Source organism: Antennarius striatus, chromosome 1 (assembly GCF_040054535.1).
Source record: "Antennarius striatus isolate MH-2024 chromosome 1, ASM4005453v1, whole genome shotgun sequence".
NCBI lineage: Eukaryota > Metazoa > Chordata > Actinopteri > Lophiiformes > Antennariidae > Antennarius > Antennarius striatus.
This window is the reverse complement of record NC_090776.1, coordinates 24316982-24333523: the sequence shown is the minus strand read 5'-3', so window position 1 is coordinate 24333523 and position 16542 is coordinate 24316982. Positions and strand designations below refer to the sequence as shown.

Genomic DNA, 16542 nt, shown 5'->3' with positions numbered 1-16542 from the left:
CAGTGACTGTTGCAGACACTGTACAAAAAAGTTAATTGATTTACAAACAAAAGAGATGTTGTGGTAGGTTTGAAAACAATAAATGAAGAGGTAAAGTCGTGATCTCAAATCAGTGTGTGGAGGCATGGCACAATACGTTGTAATGGGCAAAATTTTAGCTGGGTTTTTTTCCCCCCACAGTATCTATATTGAGCTTCAAGTGCCCTCTAGTGGTTGCAGCTGCACTCCTCTGGTCAATGGGACACTTGTGAAGACATCTTTCCTAAAAAAAAACCTTTTTCAAAAAACAAAAAACCAAGATTCCTAAACATTTCTTAAAGGTTGCCCCATGCAATTTTATCAAGTAAAACACACTTTCATCATCTTAGTATCTGTGGCCTACATGAAAAAGATCTTTTTACTATGAAAGTAGTGTTGTACATCAAGAAATGGAGGTGTTTTTTGTTTTTTTTTAAATATCACCTTCTTTTGACATCCATCCCTGGCCCTTAGATGGTTTTATTAATAGAAAGGTGTAATGCAGAAACAATGTGGAATGCTGGTTTTGCTTTAAAATTTCACAATACATTAAGAGAGTGAACAACTAGAGAGTGCATTCCTCCATCAACGTCATTGTCACTAAAACCTGAAATGCTAGAAAATTGCCTTTTGGCAGTTTCTGCACACATTCATGGCTCTGAAAGAAGAAAGTTAGTTTGTGACACAATGTCTGCCTGCCCTTTGTGTGCATCGTTGCACCCAGGGCACAGCATAAATTATAGTGATGTTACCATGGTGACATCATATTATTTGGAAATTTCTCTTATCAAATTAAGCACTATACTCTGTAATTCCACGACCTTGAAATCCGAGTCATAGCTGTTGAAATCATATCTATCATTAGACATTTATGTCACATAAATAAAATATTGAAAAATCAATAATGACATACTGATCTATTTATCTAAATGTAATATATGACCTTTCACAAATGCAAAATGTTCCTCTGACTGACTATCTCAGTTACATACTGATGGCACTTTCTGTACAGTACATAATGACTCCTTCAAATGTATATTTTACTCTGACAGACCCATATTATCAATCAGAATATGATCTGCCTTCGATCTATTTATGCATATTGGGGATATGAGCATCATGTGACAGCAAAAAAGACCCTCATACCCCAGCAATGACAGCAGGCCAGGCAAGACCGTGTGACCTAAAAACAGCTTTTTGACGTAACTTGCAAACAGAAAAATTAGCAAACAGACAGATACAGATAGACAAACAAATGTATACCAAACGAACACAAAACAAAATGAAAAAAACAAAGAAAACAAAAACAAATAGCCTGACATAAGAATATTAACATCTTTTATTTTGAAATTGAAGCGTTTGGGCGGAAACCGGATGTTGCTAGCTGCTTGTAGCTCGACAGAGGGTGGACTGTTCTGCTGGTAAGACCGTCGCCAGGCGGTTCCTGAGACGTCTGTCACGGCTGTACGGAGAGGTTAACGGGTGTCACCCTGGTATGAGTCCACTGAGGTATGTAGATCGAAGTTTGGGCAGTGTCTGGGGATGTTATGGTCGGACAAGGACAAAACATGCTTGTTTCCTGCTACTGCAGTCCGTTACTTTGCCTGACAAATTAGCTGGCTAGCCCTTTTTTTTTTTCTTTTTTTTTTGCCTTGCAGATAAGTTAGCATATGTTTGTTCACTCACATCCACCAGCTGCTGTAATGTATTGGGCCTACTTCATTTACATTTTTTCCTTTCCTTTCCAGCTTCCCCGCCTCTGTGGATTTGAATTAGCCTGGAATATGAGCAGAAAAAGAAGATAAGGAGCGGCGGGCGGGTTCCTGCTGGATATTGCCCTCGTTTTTAGTTTAGGGTTTTGCTTTTTTTTCCGTGGACATGCCTGGTCTATGGAACAAGGCTGAGCGAAGCTAGCTGGCCAACATTTCCAGCTAGCGCAACATTCCCAGCCTCTTGAATGCTTGATTAAGCTGAATTAGCTGATTTATTTTGGATCAGCGTTACCTCCCCACCTAGGGTAAGGATTCAGCATGGGGGAACCGATCCTGGACGACTCCAATGTCAAGGTGGCTGTACGTGTACGGCCCATGAACAGAAGAGGTGAGAATGCTTCAGCCTCGTATTTAAATAGTTAATGATGTCTTAATTAATGTGTCATACGACGATTTCATCTGTCCACATTGTTTAAATGTCAGTGCTAATATGAGGGAAAAGAGAATATCACATTATACTGGGTTGCCAGTGAGATATGACCACCCATTAGAGAAATGAGCTGTTGTATGGATGTTATGTGGCTGGTCTGGATTGCACGTTTTACAGTACTGCCATAGGGCTTCTCTCACGCTGCCTCCCATCCAACAGGACTAATGGGAGCTGCTGGATGAAATACACTGATAGACAGCCTGAAGCTTCTTGAGTTGGGTAGACTGTTTTGGTGTACCAACATACCTTTAGGTTGGTATGATAACTGTCCTAAAACATTTTAAGAACCATCAGACTACTAGTTGTACAGTATTTACTGAAAAGGGGGTGTTTCTGGTACTTTTGTCATTGTGGCCTTGCTAACATTAAACCCACATAGTCCTCATGTTTTTACTGCTCTATAACACATGCACATAACATTACATCCTTTAATTAAAAAAAAAAAGTAAGCTTGCCTGACAAAGACACAGTATTACACACATTGGCATGTTTTTACAATTAAACTTTTGTTTAGCAAGCAAGGAGACACTATTGACATCTCAAAGACAACTGCCAGTTTCTAGGTTTTTAGGTGTTGGGAATTGTGTCCCATGTGGAGAAGAGCGGTTGAGCGGCATGTCTAGTGAATCATATGCCTCGCTCTCCCCCCTCTCTGAGCTGGAAAAATCGGTCACAAGACCAAGGCAGTGGGTTGTCACAATGTTCCCAGAGGCAGGTGTTTAGCATGACCTGTAATAAAGAGAAACTCAGCAGCCAGGGTTCAGGTTTATCTACAAGTTTAAGCATTTATTTTGAACACGCTACCATCCTGTGTTTTTCAGAAATGAGATAGGGGATGTTTGGCAATTTAATTATGTCAGTGCTGTAGTTTTTTAAGATTAAGTGCATGCAGATGACATTTTAGATAATTTTTAATGGGTGAGCATTGAGTCCCAGTACTTCCTATTTCACCCATGTCTGCTACGTTTAATTTATGTGAACTCTGCTGCCTTGTTCAGTAGGAGACATGTGGACTCGATTCAGATTTCCTCGCGTTTTTTCTACCATATCTTTAAAAGCATTGTTGTCCAATTAGACTTCTTATCATCATCAATCTAGTGAGGCATTGGCATTACTGTGGGCTTGTGGTGTGGTTTCCCTATGGACAAATGGCTGTGAAAATGGGTTTTGAACCCTCAGTCATATGTTTCCGCTTGTACCTTTCTGATCCCTGTTGTAATGGAGTGGACCATGTTTGGTGATTGTTGTTCACCCAGGTTGTGGTAGTCCTCAAAGACTGAATCAAACGCTACAGGACTGCTTAAGAACAACACAGCACCAATAATGGAAGCGCAAATGAGACACGATCACTTTCCTCACCCACCTCTTTCTAGCTGGTGCAGTGATTCACACCTGTGACACTGATATAACAAATATACTTTCCTAACCCTGAGGCCACTGTCTCCGTGTATGCCAGGTTAAGGAGAAGTGGTGGTGTGGCTGCAGAGCTGGACAAAGGCAGGAAGGGAGTCTGAATGAATATTTGCTAACATTGCGTAATGCTTCATGTTCCCATGGCTCTGGCCTTCGAAGAACAGAGCAAGGCCAGGCGTAGCAACACCACTACCACAGCCAATCATGTTGCTGGTTCATTTCAGGCCTGCTGTGCCAAACCTCAGCACCGTTAGCCTAGTGAAGGACCGGAGAGAAAGTCAGTGGAAAGTGGGAGCTGGTTATGGAGCAAAGAGAGGCAGATAACAATGGGTACATTTATTCTCCCAACCCCACCACATCACACTTTCCCCTCTGGTAATCAGGAAGTTCAGCTGCTTCACAAGGGGCACATGGGTAATGTAGGCCACAGCAGAAGAAGAGTGGGCAGAACAAAAACATTTCTTATTCAGCCTCTCTTTCTCTCCCTTGTTTATATTTTTCTTGTGCTTTTGTTGTTTGCCTTTGTCACTCAGCATCTGTTAGCTCACTCTACTTTTTTTTTTTTTTTTGCACTTTGTGGCATCTTTGATAGCTTGGACAGTGATTCATGTCCTCTAACCATTTAGACCAAGTTTCCATGGCTCTACCCCTATGTTCAGCACAGGAGTGGCAGGATTGAGGCCGTTTAAACAGACAATTTTGCCTGAAATTTCCCTTTGCTCATGCACCCACAGTCATAAAGATTCCTAGTACAAAGAGTTGTTTATGAAAATATATAGAAATTATTAGAAATTTGATGTCTTTCGGTTTTCCTAAGAATAAAGTGTATATTCAACAATTTATCATATATAGTAATCACAAAGAACCTTACCTTTTTCATCTACTAAGGTGAAAAATTGGTGTGAAGACAAAGAGGTTGGAAACATATTTTCCAAAAGGTGCATTAATAACACACAAAATCACATCATGCAGTGAGAATGTTCATGGAATCCATTGCCCTATATTCCCCCATGGTGGACTAAGCACTTTCACTGTAATAATGCCATTTAAAATTTCATTAGGACCATCAATGTCAAACAGATGTTCAAAAATTGCCAGTCTGATAAAGAAAACGAAGCCAATCAATATTACTATAAATACTGAAGAGTTGCGTCAACAAGAATGTTTGTCTTAGTTTGTTATGTACCAAAGAGTTATCTTGATATGAATATTGCTGTATTTTAAGAGTAGGAGTTATATCAGCCCCCTGCATACAGTAACACAAAAGTTTCTTTCAGAAGGATGATTCTAATATCTTGGTATGAGCACTGATGCCTATCACATGCATAACAGGTGCTGTCTGCACAAATGCTAAGCTTCTTGTCACAGTATTCAGATCACCATGAAGCTATTCATGCCAAAGTTCTAGCACATCACAGAAAGGTTTATTTGGAGATGCAATATTGTTACCTATGCATTGTAACCAGCTCTGGATAATATGGTGCTTGTTGAGATTATCAAACAATGGCTACATCTAGAGAAGGATGGTACATGTTCAATTAGGAATATAGAGTTTGTGCTTGCAGAGTAAAGGAATTGAAACTCAAGAATGTTTCCTGTCTTTGTTGAATTTCAAAATCATTGCATGTTCTTGCTTGCTCACTTCTGTATAATGGAGAATATGATTACTGATAGGTGGGGCATGAATGTCACCACTGGGCCAAGTGATGGTTTTAAAAAGAATCTGATTTGGAAAACCTCTGGATCCGTCTGTGGAGGAGTGGATGCTTGTTTACATGGGTGGTTTGAGCCAGGTATTGCAGTGGAAGGGTGTTATTTATTATCAAGTCAACTCTGCTTTGGTGTCCTTGAGCAAAATCTGAATTGCATTTTCTGAATTGCTGTTCTAGCCCTGACCTTTGACCTTAGCATGGAACAGTATCAAAACAACAGAAAATGATATCCAAACCAGGAGCAACACAGGGAAGGGGGTGGTTAAACCACTTCTGCTGATCATATCAACTGTGTTACATCACAAGAAAGATTGACCTTTGTTAACCTAGGTTAATACCTTTACCTCTGTCTTCAGTCATGGTTTCTGCAAGTGACTTGGTGCCTGATTGAAGAGGCAACATACAGACCATTTTATTTTGAACTGTATTCCTGGCCTGATATTATTTTTTAAAGTGCAATATTTTGCATTAGATTGATTGTTATTTTAATCCGTGTGAAAAAGAGGAATCCTGCTACTGTTAAATTAGCTTGCTCTGCAAATAAGTTTGTTTTTTAAATGTGCAGTTAGTTCTACCAAAATTGGGCGCCTAGGACATGCTGATAGTACCTAGTTTGTGTAGACAACCATCACTAGGTCTCAATGGTAGCATATATAAATGTAGAAACTGAACAGTCCTATGAATTTCCACTGAGGTTTATTTTCCAGTGCTTTCACTGGCGACTTTCACAGCAAGACTTCTATGAGAGGGTTATACTGACAGACTGCCATCTGAATATAAACCCTGTCTGCGCATAATATGTAAATAAGACTTTCAAAAAGTTTAATTTTGTACTCTAATTTATTTTTTAGTACATTAATAGTAATTGGCAAAATGGCAATGTTTATCAGGTAGCCGTAGCATATTATACAATATTTTGAATTAAGCAGACTATAGACAGACACATCCCCGCATTAGGACTTTTCCATATGTGGACTTGTGATTGGCCAGTTGGTGTTTGACCATGAGGGGCCAGGGTCACTATGGGAGGCTCTTAGTCATGTGTGTGTTTGAATAGTCCTGCCTTATTGATTAGCTCAATGCTCACTCTCTTAAGGTAAAAGGTCATTTTCATAGTAGTTGCTTCACAGCCTGCTCACATATTTTGAACTTGATGTTCCACAGCAAACATTTCAAGGGTTCTGCCCTTAAACCTTTTTCTGTTTTCGCTGCAGAATGGCCGAACAAATGAACATCAGACCAAAATTTATGTTTCTACGTCTGGACATTAATCTGTTCTACAGTTCACCAAAACATTTGATTTATTTTTCTTTATTGATTTCATGTGTATTCTAACATCAAGTTAGCTGGTGAATGGGCCAAAGATTTCAGGTCATCTTGTTTATATTTGAAGCTTTATTTCAGTATATCCCAGCATATTGGACAACAATATGCTCTGATGATGATTATAATACATTTTCAAACCTACTTTGTCATGAAATTCACAATGATATTGTGTCAATGTTGAAATGGTAGACTCTTGTCGCATGTTTGTGTTGTGTCAGTTTTTTGGCTCTAACATTATGTGTTGTCTCGTCCACAGAAAAGGAATTGAACACAAAATGTGTTGTGGAGATGGTGAAGAACCAGACAATCCTTCATCCTGCCGCTGGTAATCTGGGCAAAGGAGACTCCAGGTACGTTAACAAGTAGCTCTACTTATTCGCGAATTAACTATCATTTATTGTCTTCAGACATCTCTAATTCAACAGGTGGATGCCCACAAACTAAAACACGTTTACCCCTATATTCATTGTCCAATAAAAATATTGGATTTTAGAAAACTTTTAAGACTATATAATATCGTGTTATCTAAAATAAATTAGCATAAACATATGTAAGCACATTAGTTCCAACATCTACCATTAAGTGTTATTTCATGATTAACGCGATTGCTTTGGATGCTGATTAGTTTATGGTAAATTGTTGCTCCTCATAATTCAATCCTTAAGGAGCAGAAGGAAACACTTCAATGAATTTTCGACCATTTTTTAAACGCATCCAACAACATCAACAAAAGCCAGAGTAAGCTATTGATGTTGACAATCCACTGTACGGTAGTGTAGCATTTAACACGTAGCTTACCTTAAGAGTGAAGGAAGAAGTGAGAGCAATTATTGTCTGTCAGAGGCAAAGTTGTCATCAGAGAGATCATCACCCCCACCACTGTCTTCACTAGCCTTTACAGTACTTTATCATTCATGATAGACAGTAATGCATCCAAAGTTTGAAGCCCAAGCACTGAGATGCTCACAGAGACAACAACAAATTAGAACAAGATGGGGAGACGAGTGTTGGAGATGCGCAACCAAAAGCGGGACTGCTTGGCAGTGGGTGTGGCAGAAAGGGACACTACAGTAGTTATATAGCTGGTTATCACAGGGTGTGTTTGTTCGTATCTCCGAATGTCTGTAAGTCAAATGTTCATAAGTTCAGAACTACCTGTATATGCATGCAGATTGGATGTTGTAGTTTTGACTCTTTGTTAGCATATGTGAGTTATGGAAGCAGTTCAGGTACTTTATGATCCTTCACCTCTAATAATCCTTATCTTCTAATGAGTGCAATTAGTAATGAAAATGATAACACCTTCTGTGAGGCATTGCTCAGATCTGAGATAAGATGCATCAGTCATTCCACTAAAAATGACTTTGATTCACATACATCTCCAAAGGTCATTTCTCTTCAATAGCCTTAAATCTTCTTTCACAAGATGAAGACACACCTTACAACTCTGAAAATCAGTGTCAAAATACTCCAGTGTTGGTTGCTGAAACATCCTTGGGTACACTGTGGACAGGAAAAGCTAATTGCTTATTCTATATCCATCAAACCATAAGCTGCTGCTGAAGCTTTCAGATGAGTCAAAATTTAAGTGAATCTTTTTTATTATGTGTATTTGTAGTACTCCATTGTGATTACACTTGAACTATAATAGTGGGATAAAAATGAACAGAAGAACCCAGGTCACATGATCTACCTGACAATTAATCCCTAAAATAACCAACTTGTTGAATGTATTCAATGTTGTGAGCCTCTGTCTATTGCCTTCGCCCTCACTCATATTCAGAGCTATTGTATCTTTAATAGTAATACTTATTGCCCTGGAAATCTACTCCTGTCTTTCCATTGATCACTGCTTTTTAACAGCCAATCTTGTTTGGAATACATTTCTTTGTCATGATTTTTTTTTTGGACTTTTAAACCCACTGATTGGTCTCCTAGAGACTAGTTCACCATCACTTGTATCACTGGTCACTTGTTTTGTCTTTTACACTATTCATCCTGTCAGTCTGAAGCTCACCGAAAGAGATGTTAGATTTAGTTGCAATGGACAGAAAGTGTGTGTGTGTGTGTGTGTGTGTGTGTGTGTGTGTGTGTGTGTGTGTGTGTGTGTGTGTGTGTGTGTGTGTGTGTGTGTGTGTGTGTGTGTGTGTGTGTGTGTGTGTGTGTGTGTGTGTGTGTGTGTGTGTGTGTGTGTGTGTGTGTGTGTGTAAAAAAACATGGCTGGAAGACAGACAGCAGTACAATCAAGGCAGACGGAGACACACATAAAAAAGCAGACTTCACTCCTCTTGTCCCTCACTTCGTCAGGTCATAACTCCCTACCGCCTGGCTTCCTCCCTTTTTCGCTGCTCTTCCGTTTCCGTGGCAACATCGGTGGGGGGTGGGGGTAACTCTGGGTCACTTTTGGTTACCATCAAGTCTTTTCCTTGAGTGAGTAGACATTGGAAGAGGGGGAAAACCCTCATTTTCTTGAGCATCTGTCGACCATAAAGTTCCCCCAGTGACTTTTATGGAGCACCAAAGGAGCAGAGCTGTAGTTTCTGTCTGTCTCTCTATGACAAAGGAGCGAGGAAGCTGTGGCAGGAGGATGGGCTGAATGACTGCTGCTCAAAGCATGTAGATGCTATTTTCATTTTAGATACTGTTTACAGTGAAGGATATTGATTTACTAGTTAAATAGAGAAGAGAAATAATCCTGGATGCATAGAGGAAGTATGCTGTAGAAGTAGGATGTTGCAGTTGCTTGATGTTTTTTCAGCTGTTTTACCAGGATGTCCTTTGTTTAAGATTTTAGTAAGATGTATCTGCTGCCAAAGACATAAAATTGACCAGCAGCTTCCTACAGTAGATTCATACTGTCTTTATATGTGGCATCTCTACAAAAGCCAAACTAACCAGATTTCGTGTATAATGACTGTATGGGATGTGTGTGAAACTTAAATCACTACATCATTAAAACAGTAATTTCCTAAGAGAATAAAGATCACAGTAAAAAAATTATAGAGCTTTTAAATCAGTATTTAATTTTAAGTTGTCATGACCATAGTCCATTACTTTATAGCAAATGCAAGGCAATTTTTGGTACAATGCATTGTTTATGGACTTTGCAGTGGGGAAGAAAATCGTAGTTGATAAAGCTTTTGGTGTTGCCTACTTTGGCATCAGAGATTTTACGCAGACAGCATGGGTTCCACTACAACCAATTTAACATTTGTGTGTCTAGAGTGCTTCAGGTCTGTCACAGGAGCTAAGCTGTTCTAGATTTGGTTGAGACAACTGTGAATTTTGAGTGATTTCTGAGCATAATCTGATGTAATCAATTAAAGAAATAATACATTTTTGTGATGTCAGTTTTCTTTAGTCTTGTTGGCTTTTTAACAGATAGTGTGTACCTTTCCAGGCACTCTAGAATTTAAATGCATTCTTTAAGTTTTCCACCCCCCTGGACCACCAGAACGCATCTGTACTTTTAGTGGTTTCTCTCCAGGGTGCCTATTATGTACCCCACATTAGAGTTACTAATGAATCAGTAGAGGTTAATAAAATTTGTTTTTCAAAAACCAAAGCGGTCTTAACTATCATCGTGACGTTACATCCTGTGCTTTACCGTATTTTTTGTCACCCCTTAGTTGTGTGTTCTGCTTCTGTGCCCCATTCGGTTTTTTCACCAGTGATGCTCACTGGAGAGGCCACACTGGAGCTCCTCATGCTGCCTCTCAGTGACTCACCTTCTTTTTCTCCTCATAGAGACCACCAAGAAAATTCTCATATGACGATTTACTGGCTTTTTGTATTTTGTAAAAACTTAGGTTTATGTTTTACATTTTGTTGCCTGGTTGTCAGAATTGTGCATAGATTTTGTGCGTTTTATCTGCTTTTGTTCATGCCCTGCTGCTTTTCTAACATCCAGAGTTTGAATTTGAATTACAGAGCCAGGACACTCTGCTAATATGTCCGATAAGCAGACAGCTAGCCTGCTTGTAACTGTGTGACCAGACATCACTGCTTGCATCATAACATGAAGCTGTCATAGATGGCAGTGAGACAAAAACAACTTTTAAATGAATACACAAAGGACTCTGTATCCTCAAATAATGTGGTTATTTTTAGATTTGCATGTCAGTTTTTATTGTGTGTCTGTTTGACATTGCTGTGCTCACTAGTGTTGGGCCGTATCGTTCACAATAATAAGTCTAAGGATATAATATGGCAGTATTCTAACTTGTTGATGTAATGACATCATACATTTCATGTACAATTACGCAGTGCACCACGTATGATTCTAACAATAAAGCAAGACTTAAAAATAAAAGCACTGGTGGTGGAGAGCAAGAATGGCTGAAATAAGTTCAAAGGAAGAATTCACCCTCAAAAATGGAGCAACTTCGGTGGTCTAGATGTGTTTTGGGTACAAAAGATCAGACACATAACCCATGGTAATATGCAAACAGTGCAAGGGAAAAATAGATTCTGTAGTGCTCTCTAATTGTTTGTCAGTTTAGAAAGGTGGCGTAAAGTGGAGTAAAGTCAGTTGCTTGAAAAGTACGATTTGACTCAACCATGTGATCACGGGAGTTCCTAACAGCCCACAAACATAAAAGCCACACATTTTTCCTGCTTTGATTTTTGTCTCAAGTAATGTGGAGGCAAGTAAGTTCGCCTAAGCACAGTAAAGGCCAAGTTTACTAATACATTACTGATTTAAGACTCTTGATCTAGCATAGTGAGGAATTTTGACACTTACTGCTTACTGTATTGTTTTAGGTTGTTGCATCAGTGTAATTGCTGGTCAGCAACGCATTACATATTGGGCTTTCTACATCACCGTACGCAAAACAGAGTTTCTCCTGACTGTAATGAAGGGTTACTCAACTCAACCGTGATCCGAACACAATGTCTATGTGAAGAAAATTTGCATGAGTTTAAGCCTCATAAGACACGCAGTGAAAAGGAGAGATTAACTGACTATTTTTCATCTCCAGGGAGAAGTGTGCTAGTGGTCCTTCTCACAAACATGCTAGAAGGCTGCCAGAGTTACCCTGTCCATAGTGTGCATTTCCAACCCTGGATAGTCAGTCAGCAGTGGTGTGTCCAAATAAGCAGATTTTCCAAGAGACTGTATCCTGGCTTAGTGAGATGGTGTGAGTGTATGTAACTGGCATCAGGCTCCAATCTGGCAAAGGACAAGAAATCATGGTGTGTTTTATGGTTCAAGATCGACCACTGAGTCAGTGCCTGGCAGAAGTCTGAATAAAAGCCCAATGTAGACTACTTTAACACTCATTTCCACACTTAAATAGCATGAAAAGTGAGTTCACATTCCATCCTCTGGTTGAAGACTGCCTCCTCATTTTTTCCAGCGCCATCAGAAATGGCAAACATTAACCTCGCAAGCCATTTATGGTTTCTCATTTAACTTTATTACATTTCTGTGAAGAATATGAATATGACACAGCAGAACAATCTTGTGGTCCTGTTAATATGTGCTACATGAATAACAATGAAGTTAGAATTTAGTGCAAAAGCTGAATACCAAACTACAAGGACTAATTAAAGATTAAATTAAATTCCTTGCAACTCCATTTAATACAAATTTCATTAAATGCGTTAACTGATATTAAATCTACAGAGTTTTCCAGCCTTAACTCTATTTTGAACTTGAAAATTAAAAAAGAAAAATTGCCTGTCCATCTTGAACCTAGCAGACATAGATAAGTGTAATTGAAAAGTGGTTTACTGAATTTTCTTTAATCGGTAAAAAGGATGTCTCAACCTTGGATTACTGCTGTCCACTGAAATGGCTTCATAAACTCAGCTTTTAAATAAACAGAATAAATGGAAGTTAAAAAAAACCTCTTTCCACAATAAAAGCCCTTAAAAGTGTGAATAAAACCATCCTTAGGCTGTATAATGTAACCTTCTTGGTTATGAGTACTGTAATCCTGGACATTGAGCTTTTTCTTGAGGCGGACAGCTGCTGAACAGTGATTGCTATAATCCCCTGTATGTCTTCAGAACATGCTATTAGTATATGTCGGAGGATACTTAGGTTATAATTTTCACTGTATGTGGAAAACTGTTGTTCTATTAATTGTTAGTCATTATGTAAGTGAGCTCAGTTATTAGCTATTTCCTGCTGTTCTGTGTCATCAGTGCGTGCTGTGTTGCCCTGATACCATTTCTGCTTCAACTCCTGTCACAGACCCAGCCTCTGTGCTTACTGTACCTAACCCCCGTGGCTATCTTCAGTCTCCTTCCCATCCTCCATTCCTCGTCCCTCTCTTCACAATCATGAGTGCAGAGAGAGAAAAAAACAACACGAGCATAGTCAAGAAAAAAAAGGTGGGGAGGTTGAGCAACAATGCATTAAGTTGTTTTTTAAATGATGGTAAACAGTGGAGGAGCATGCTGAAGGGAGAAGAGGTGAACCATCTGCAGGAGTGGGGTTCACTTTTGTTCTGTCTGTCTCATTCTCCCCACTCATGGGGGGCCCCATGCTCTGTTAATGCATGTTTGTGCACAAGACATGGATAGCCCTGCTTGCCTGGAGCTTTTCAGACAACCATGCAACTGTCAGCATTGTGTACATCAAAGCCTGCCATGTCAATTTCAGCTAGTGTTAAAAGATATGACTGGAGAGGTGAGGATTTAGGGGGAGGATTCAGAGACCATAAGTACTGGGAAATCATAAATTTAAAAAATTGAACCAATTTTATTACATTTGGTACATTTTGAGTGATTTTGATGAAGTTTAATGCCATTTAGACTCAATTTTTAACCTGATATAAACAGCTACTGAGCTATGCAGGAAAGAATTCCTTGTAAGTCTGTGTAGGTAAACAAAGAAGAGTAAAAAACAGGAATCAACCGGACTTGCTTAAGGTTTGTTGAAGATGTTTCACCTCTCATCCAAGAGGATTCTTCTTTTTGCATATTTTTAGTCTGAATTCCTCAAGTCAACAGTGGAAACTTCATTGAAATATGAATTGTTATATCCTGGTTCAAAGCGGTGATGTATTGTAATTGTCAGTGGGTTTGTTCGTCCGTCTATTAGTATATCCGCCAAATATCTTCGCAATCATTGCAGATAGAAAGATGAAACTAAAAGCACATTACTCGGGCGGCAAAGGGGATGAAAATGAAATGATGACCTTGACCTTGAGAAAAGGTCAAAGGTCAAATTTCAACTTTTGTACACTCAGGAACCGGATAAGATACTGTAGAAAGATGAGGCAGAAGGCCAGTGTACGACCATAAATCAATGAAAGTAGGTCAGAGCACTAGCTTTGATCTTTGATCTATGCCAGTAGGTCAAGGTAAAATTTTGAATTCAGGGTTACTGCGGGATGTTGCAGCCTGTGACTGCCTTCTTATATACTGTATATGGAATTGTACCCTGTAATGGTTAGTGCAAGAATTATGTATGTATGTGAAGAATTTTCATGGGTAAAAGGAAACAGGTGTACGTGTGTGTTCTATCGTAGCATGAGTAGGTTTGAGACATGGAATGTTTTTGTGATGGGCTTTAGGATTAAGGTTTAATCTTGTGTTGGTTATGGATGGTCAGTATTAATGAGTTACACTAATGAGTTTGAGCAGAAGTGTGTATACATGTGTGTGTTTGTGTTGTGTAGCCCAGAAGCGGTGTCTTGCTGCTGACCTAATTATCAAACCAGACTCAGCTCTGTGACTGACGGCTGCTTCACCCTTCGGGCAGCACTAGTGCCACACGGATGGAGTTGAAAGATAAATCCTCTCCTGTAGTGAATAAAAACATAATGGAAGAAAGAAATAGAGAAGTTTTTAGATTGTGGAGATTGTGTTTTTGTAGAAACAATAAATTATTTTAGAAGTATGTGACATTTATTAAGAAGAGAAATTCATCAGAGCGCTCCCAGTGTTGAGGATTAAATGCCTGCAGGGATTGTCAGCCTAATGCTACTGTCACATTTTAGTACAATTCTGATTAGAGTGCCTGCTAAATTACGTTAATACCGTCGCAACAACTGTCTCTAGAATCCTGAGAAAGCAAATCTGAATGGGTGTTCTTCCTTATGGCCATCTCTTTCTCTTTCACTCCCCCCCCTGTCTCTGTTTCTCTGTCCCTCGTTCTCCCACTTAAGCTGTAATCAAATTGTGCCCAAAGCAGTGCTGTGGTGTTTGATAAATGATCCATGTGTTCTCATTAATAGTTAAACTCCTCAAGAATTTCACAATCAGTGGCACATAAGACAAATTAAACTCTATTCATAGCTAAAAAAGTGCAGGTAGAGAAGAAATGTCATTAACGAACCCCAGGTAAACATCAACTGGTGTATAGCATCATTGGAATATCCTCAGAAACATGAAACCAAAGTTCCAGGTGTTCTTTGTGTAGATTTTTCAAAATGTGACCTTGATACAGTAACCCCTGTAGACCACCATCTGATTCCACCGTGCACTGCCTCAACCCTCTGCCAAGTTCAGTGTCAGCCACCCAGTCCCGCCCCAGAGATTTTGTATGGTTTAAGAAGCCTTTAGAGATGGACGTACACATCTCCTTTCAGATTCCCTGATGATTTGTTCTCACCTGCATCAAACAGGATGTATAAAGGGATATCAGATGTGTGCTAAAGCAACTTGTGAAAAAATGAAAGACTGAGGCCGGTGGTTCATGCTGTTTTTTGTTTTTATTTCTGTTTCCACTCAACCATGTCTTCATTTATTTGTCTGACTCTCTTCCCTTAGGAGAAACCCATGATAATTAGTAGACTTAGACTCCGCTGCAGCCTCATCTGAATTACTTAAAATCTTGCTTTCTCTAATGTTTGCACTAAATGTCATCTTCTCATCTTTCCGCATGCTGCTGTGGACCCGAACCCTCCCCACATCACCAGGAGTCAATCCAAGGTAACAGCACACATATAAAGGCATAATGACATTAAAACACTGAGCTGATCGCTGAGCCGTGGTTAAAACCCTTAAGGAGTTGTTGTTCTAAAGAAATATGAATGTATATTTGGCTGTGTTGCCTTCGCTACTCTGTATCTGTATATCCCCACAGGATATATCTCAACATCCGAGAAGTGCTCTATAAACTAATGGCTGTATCTCATTGTGGCAACAAAGGCATTTGCTTTTCTGTTGAAAGCCAATTTAACTGATAATTGTTTAATTTACCGTGTGATATCTTTAGTCAAGTTTGAGAAATGAGGGCAGACAACTCAAATTTTCTTTTTTTTTTATTAAATTGATATTTTATGAGGGACGTTCCGAGTTATTTCTGGACTGATTTTAGATGAAAATGTCAGTACTCAATATCAACAGAGAACACCCACTGCCTGTAGACAGAGCTATGAAAGGAAGGCAAACTGACTGAAGGCTTTGTCTGTGTCTGCCTCAGAGTTAAAGTCTATACTGTGTTGTATTTCCATCACAGTCTTTCAGGCCCACCAAGTTTTAAATTGAGAATTACTGTACAAATTAATATAATTTCGTGTCTTTAAAAAAATAGAATTTTGAAGATGACAAAGTCACTTCTGATTAAGCTCAAGTATTTTTACACATTATTACAAATTTCCCCACTGTGGGACGATTAAAGGTTTATCTTATCTTATTTCTGTCTTTCTTTACGTCACTCTTGTCTCATGCTTTTACTGTTCTCGTCTCCTCAGGTCTTTGCCTATGATTACTGCTTCTGGTCCATGGATGAGACGGATAAGGAGAATTTTGCTGGTCAGTTCATTTGGGAGTTACAATTATTAAAAAGATGGTTCAATATTTTGAATTTTTTTCAGTCTAAGTAATCAGTTTGAAAATTGTCAAATCAACACATCACTGTACTTGTCTATCCCTTAATGAAATATTTTTGAATTTCATCTGCCGTACAGAG

At 39.1% G+C, this 16542-nt stretch overlaps 1 protein-coding gene across 1 annotated transcript in view; it reads left to right on the top strand.

Moving 5' to 3' along the window:
- The first annotated feature begins 1389 nt into the window (after nucleotides 1-1389).
- kif13ba (kinesin family member 13Ba) overlaps nucleotides 1390-16542 on the top strand; it is a 36000-nt gene continuing 20847 nt past the window's right edge. The window contains exons 1-5 of the mRNA XM_068318117.1: nucleotides 1390-1527; nucleotides 1767-2118; nucleotides 6928-7021; nucleotides 15548-15560; nucleotides 16325-16385. Coding sequence (XP_068174218.1) covers nucleotides 2049-2118; nucleotides 6928-7021; nucleotides 15548-15560; nucleotides 16325-16385 — 238 coding nt within the window. The 5' untranslated portion in view covers nucleotides 1390-1527; nucleotides 1767-2048. The remainder of the gene's footprint in view (nucleotides 1528-1766; nucleotides 2119-6927; nucleotides 7022-15547; nucleotides 15561-16324; nucleotides 16386-16542) is intronic.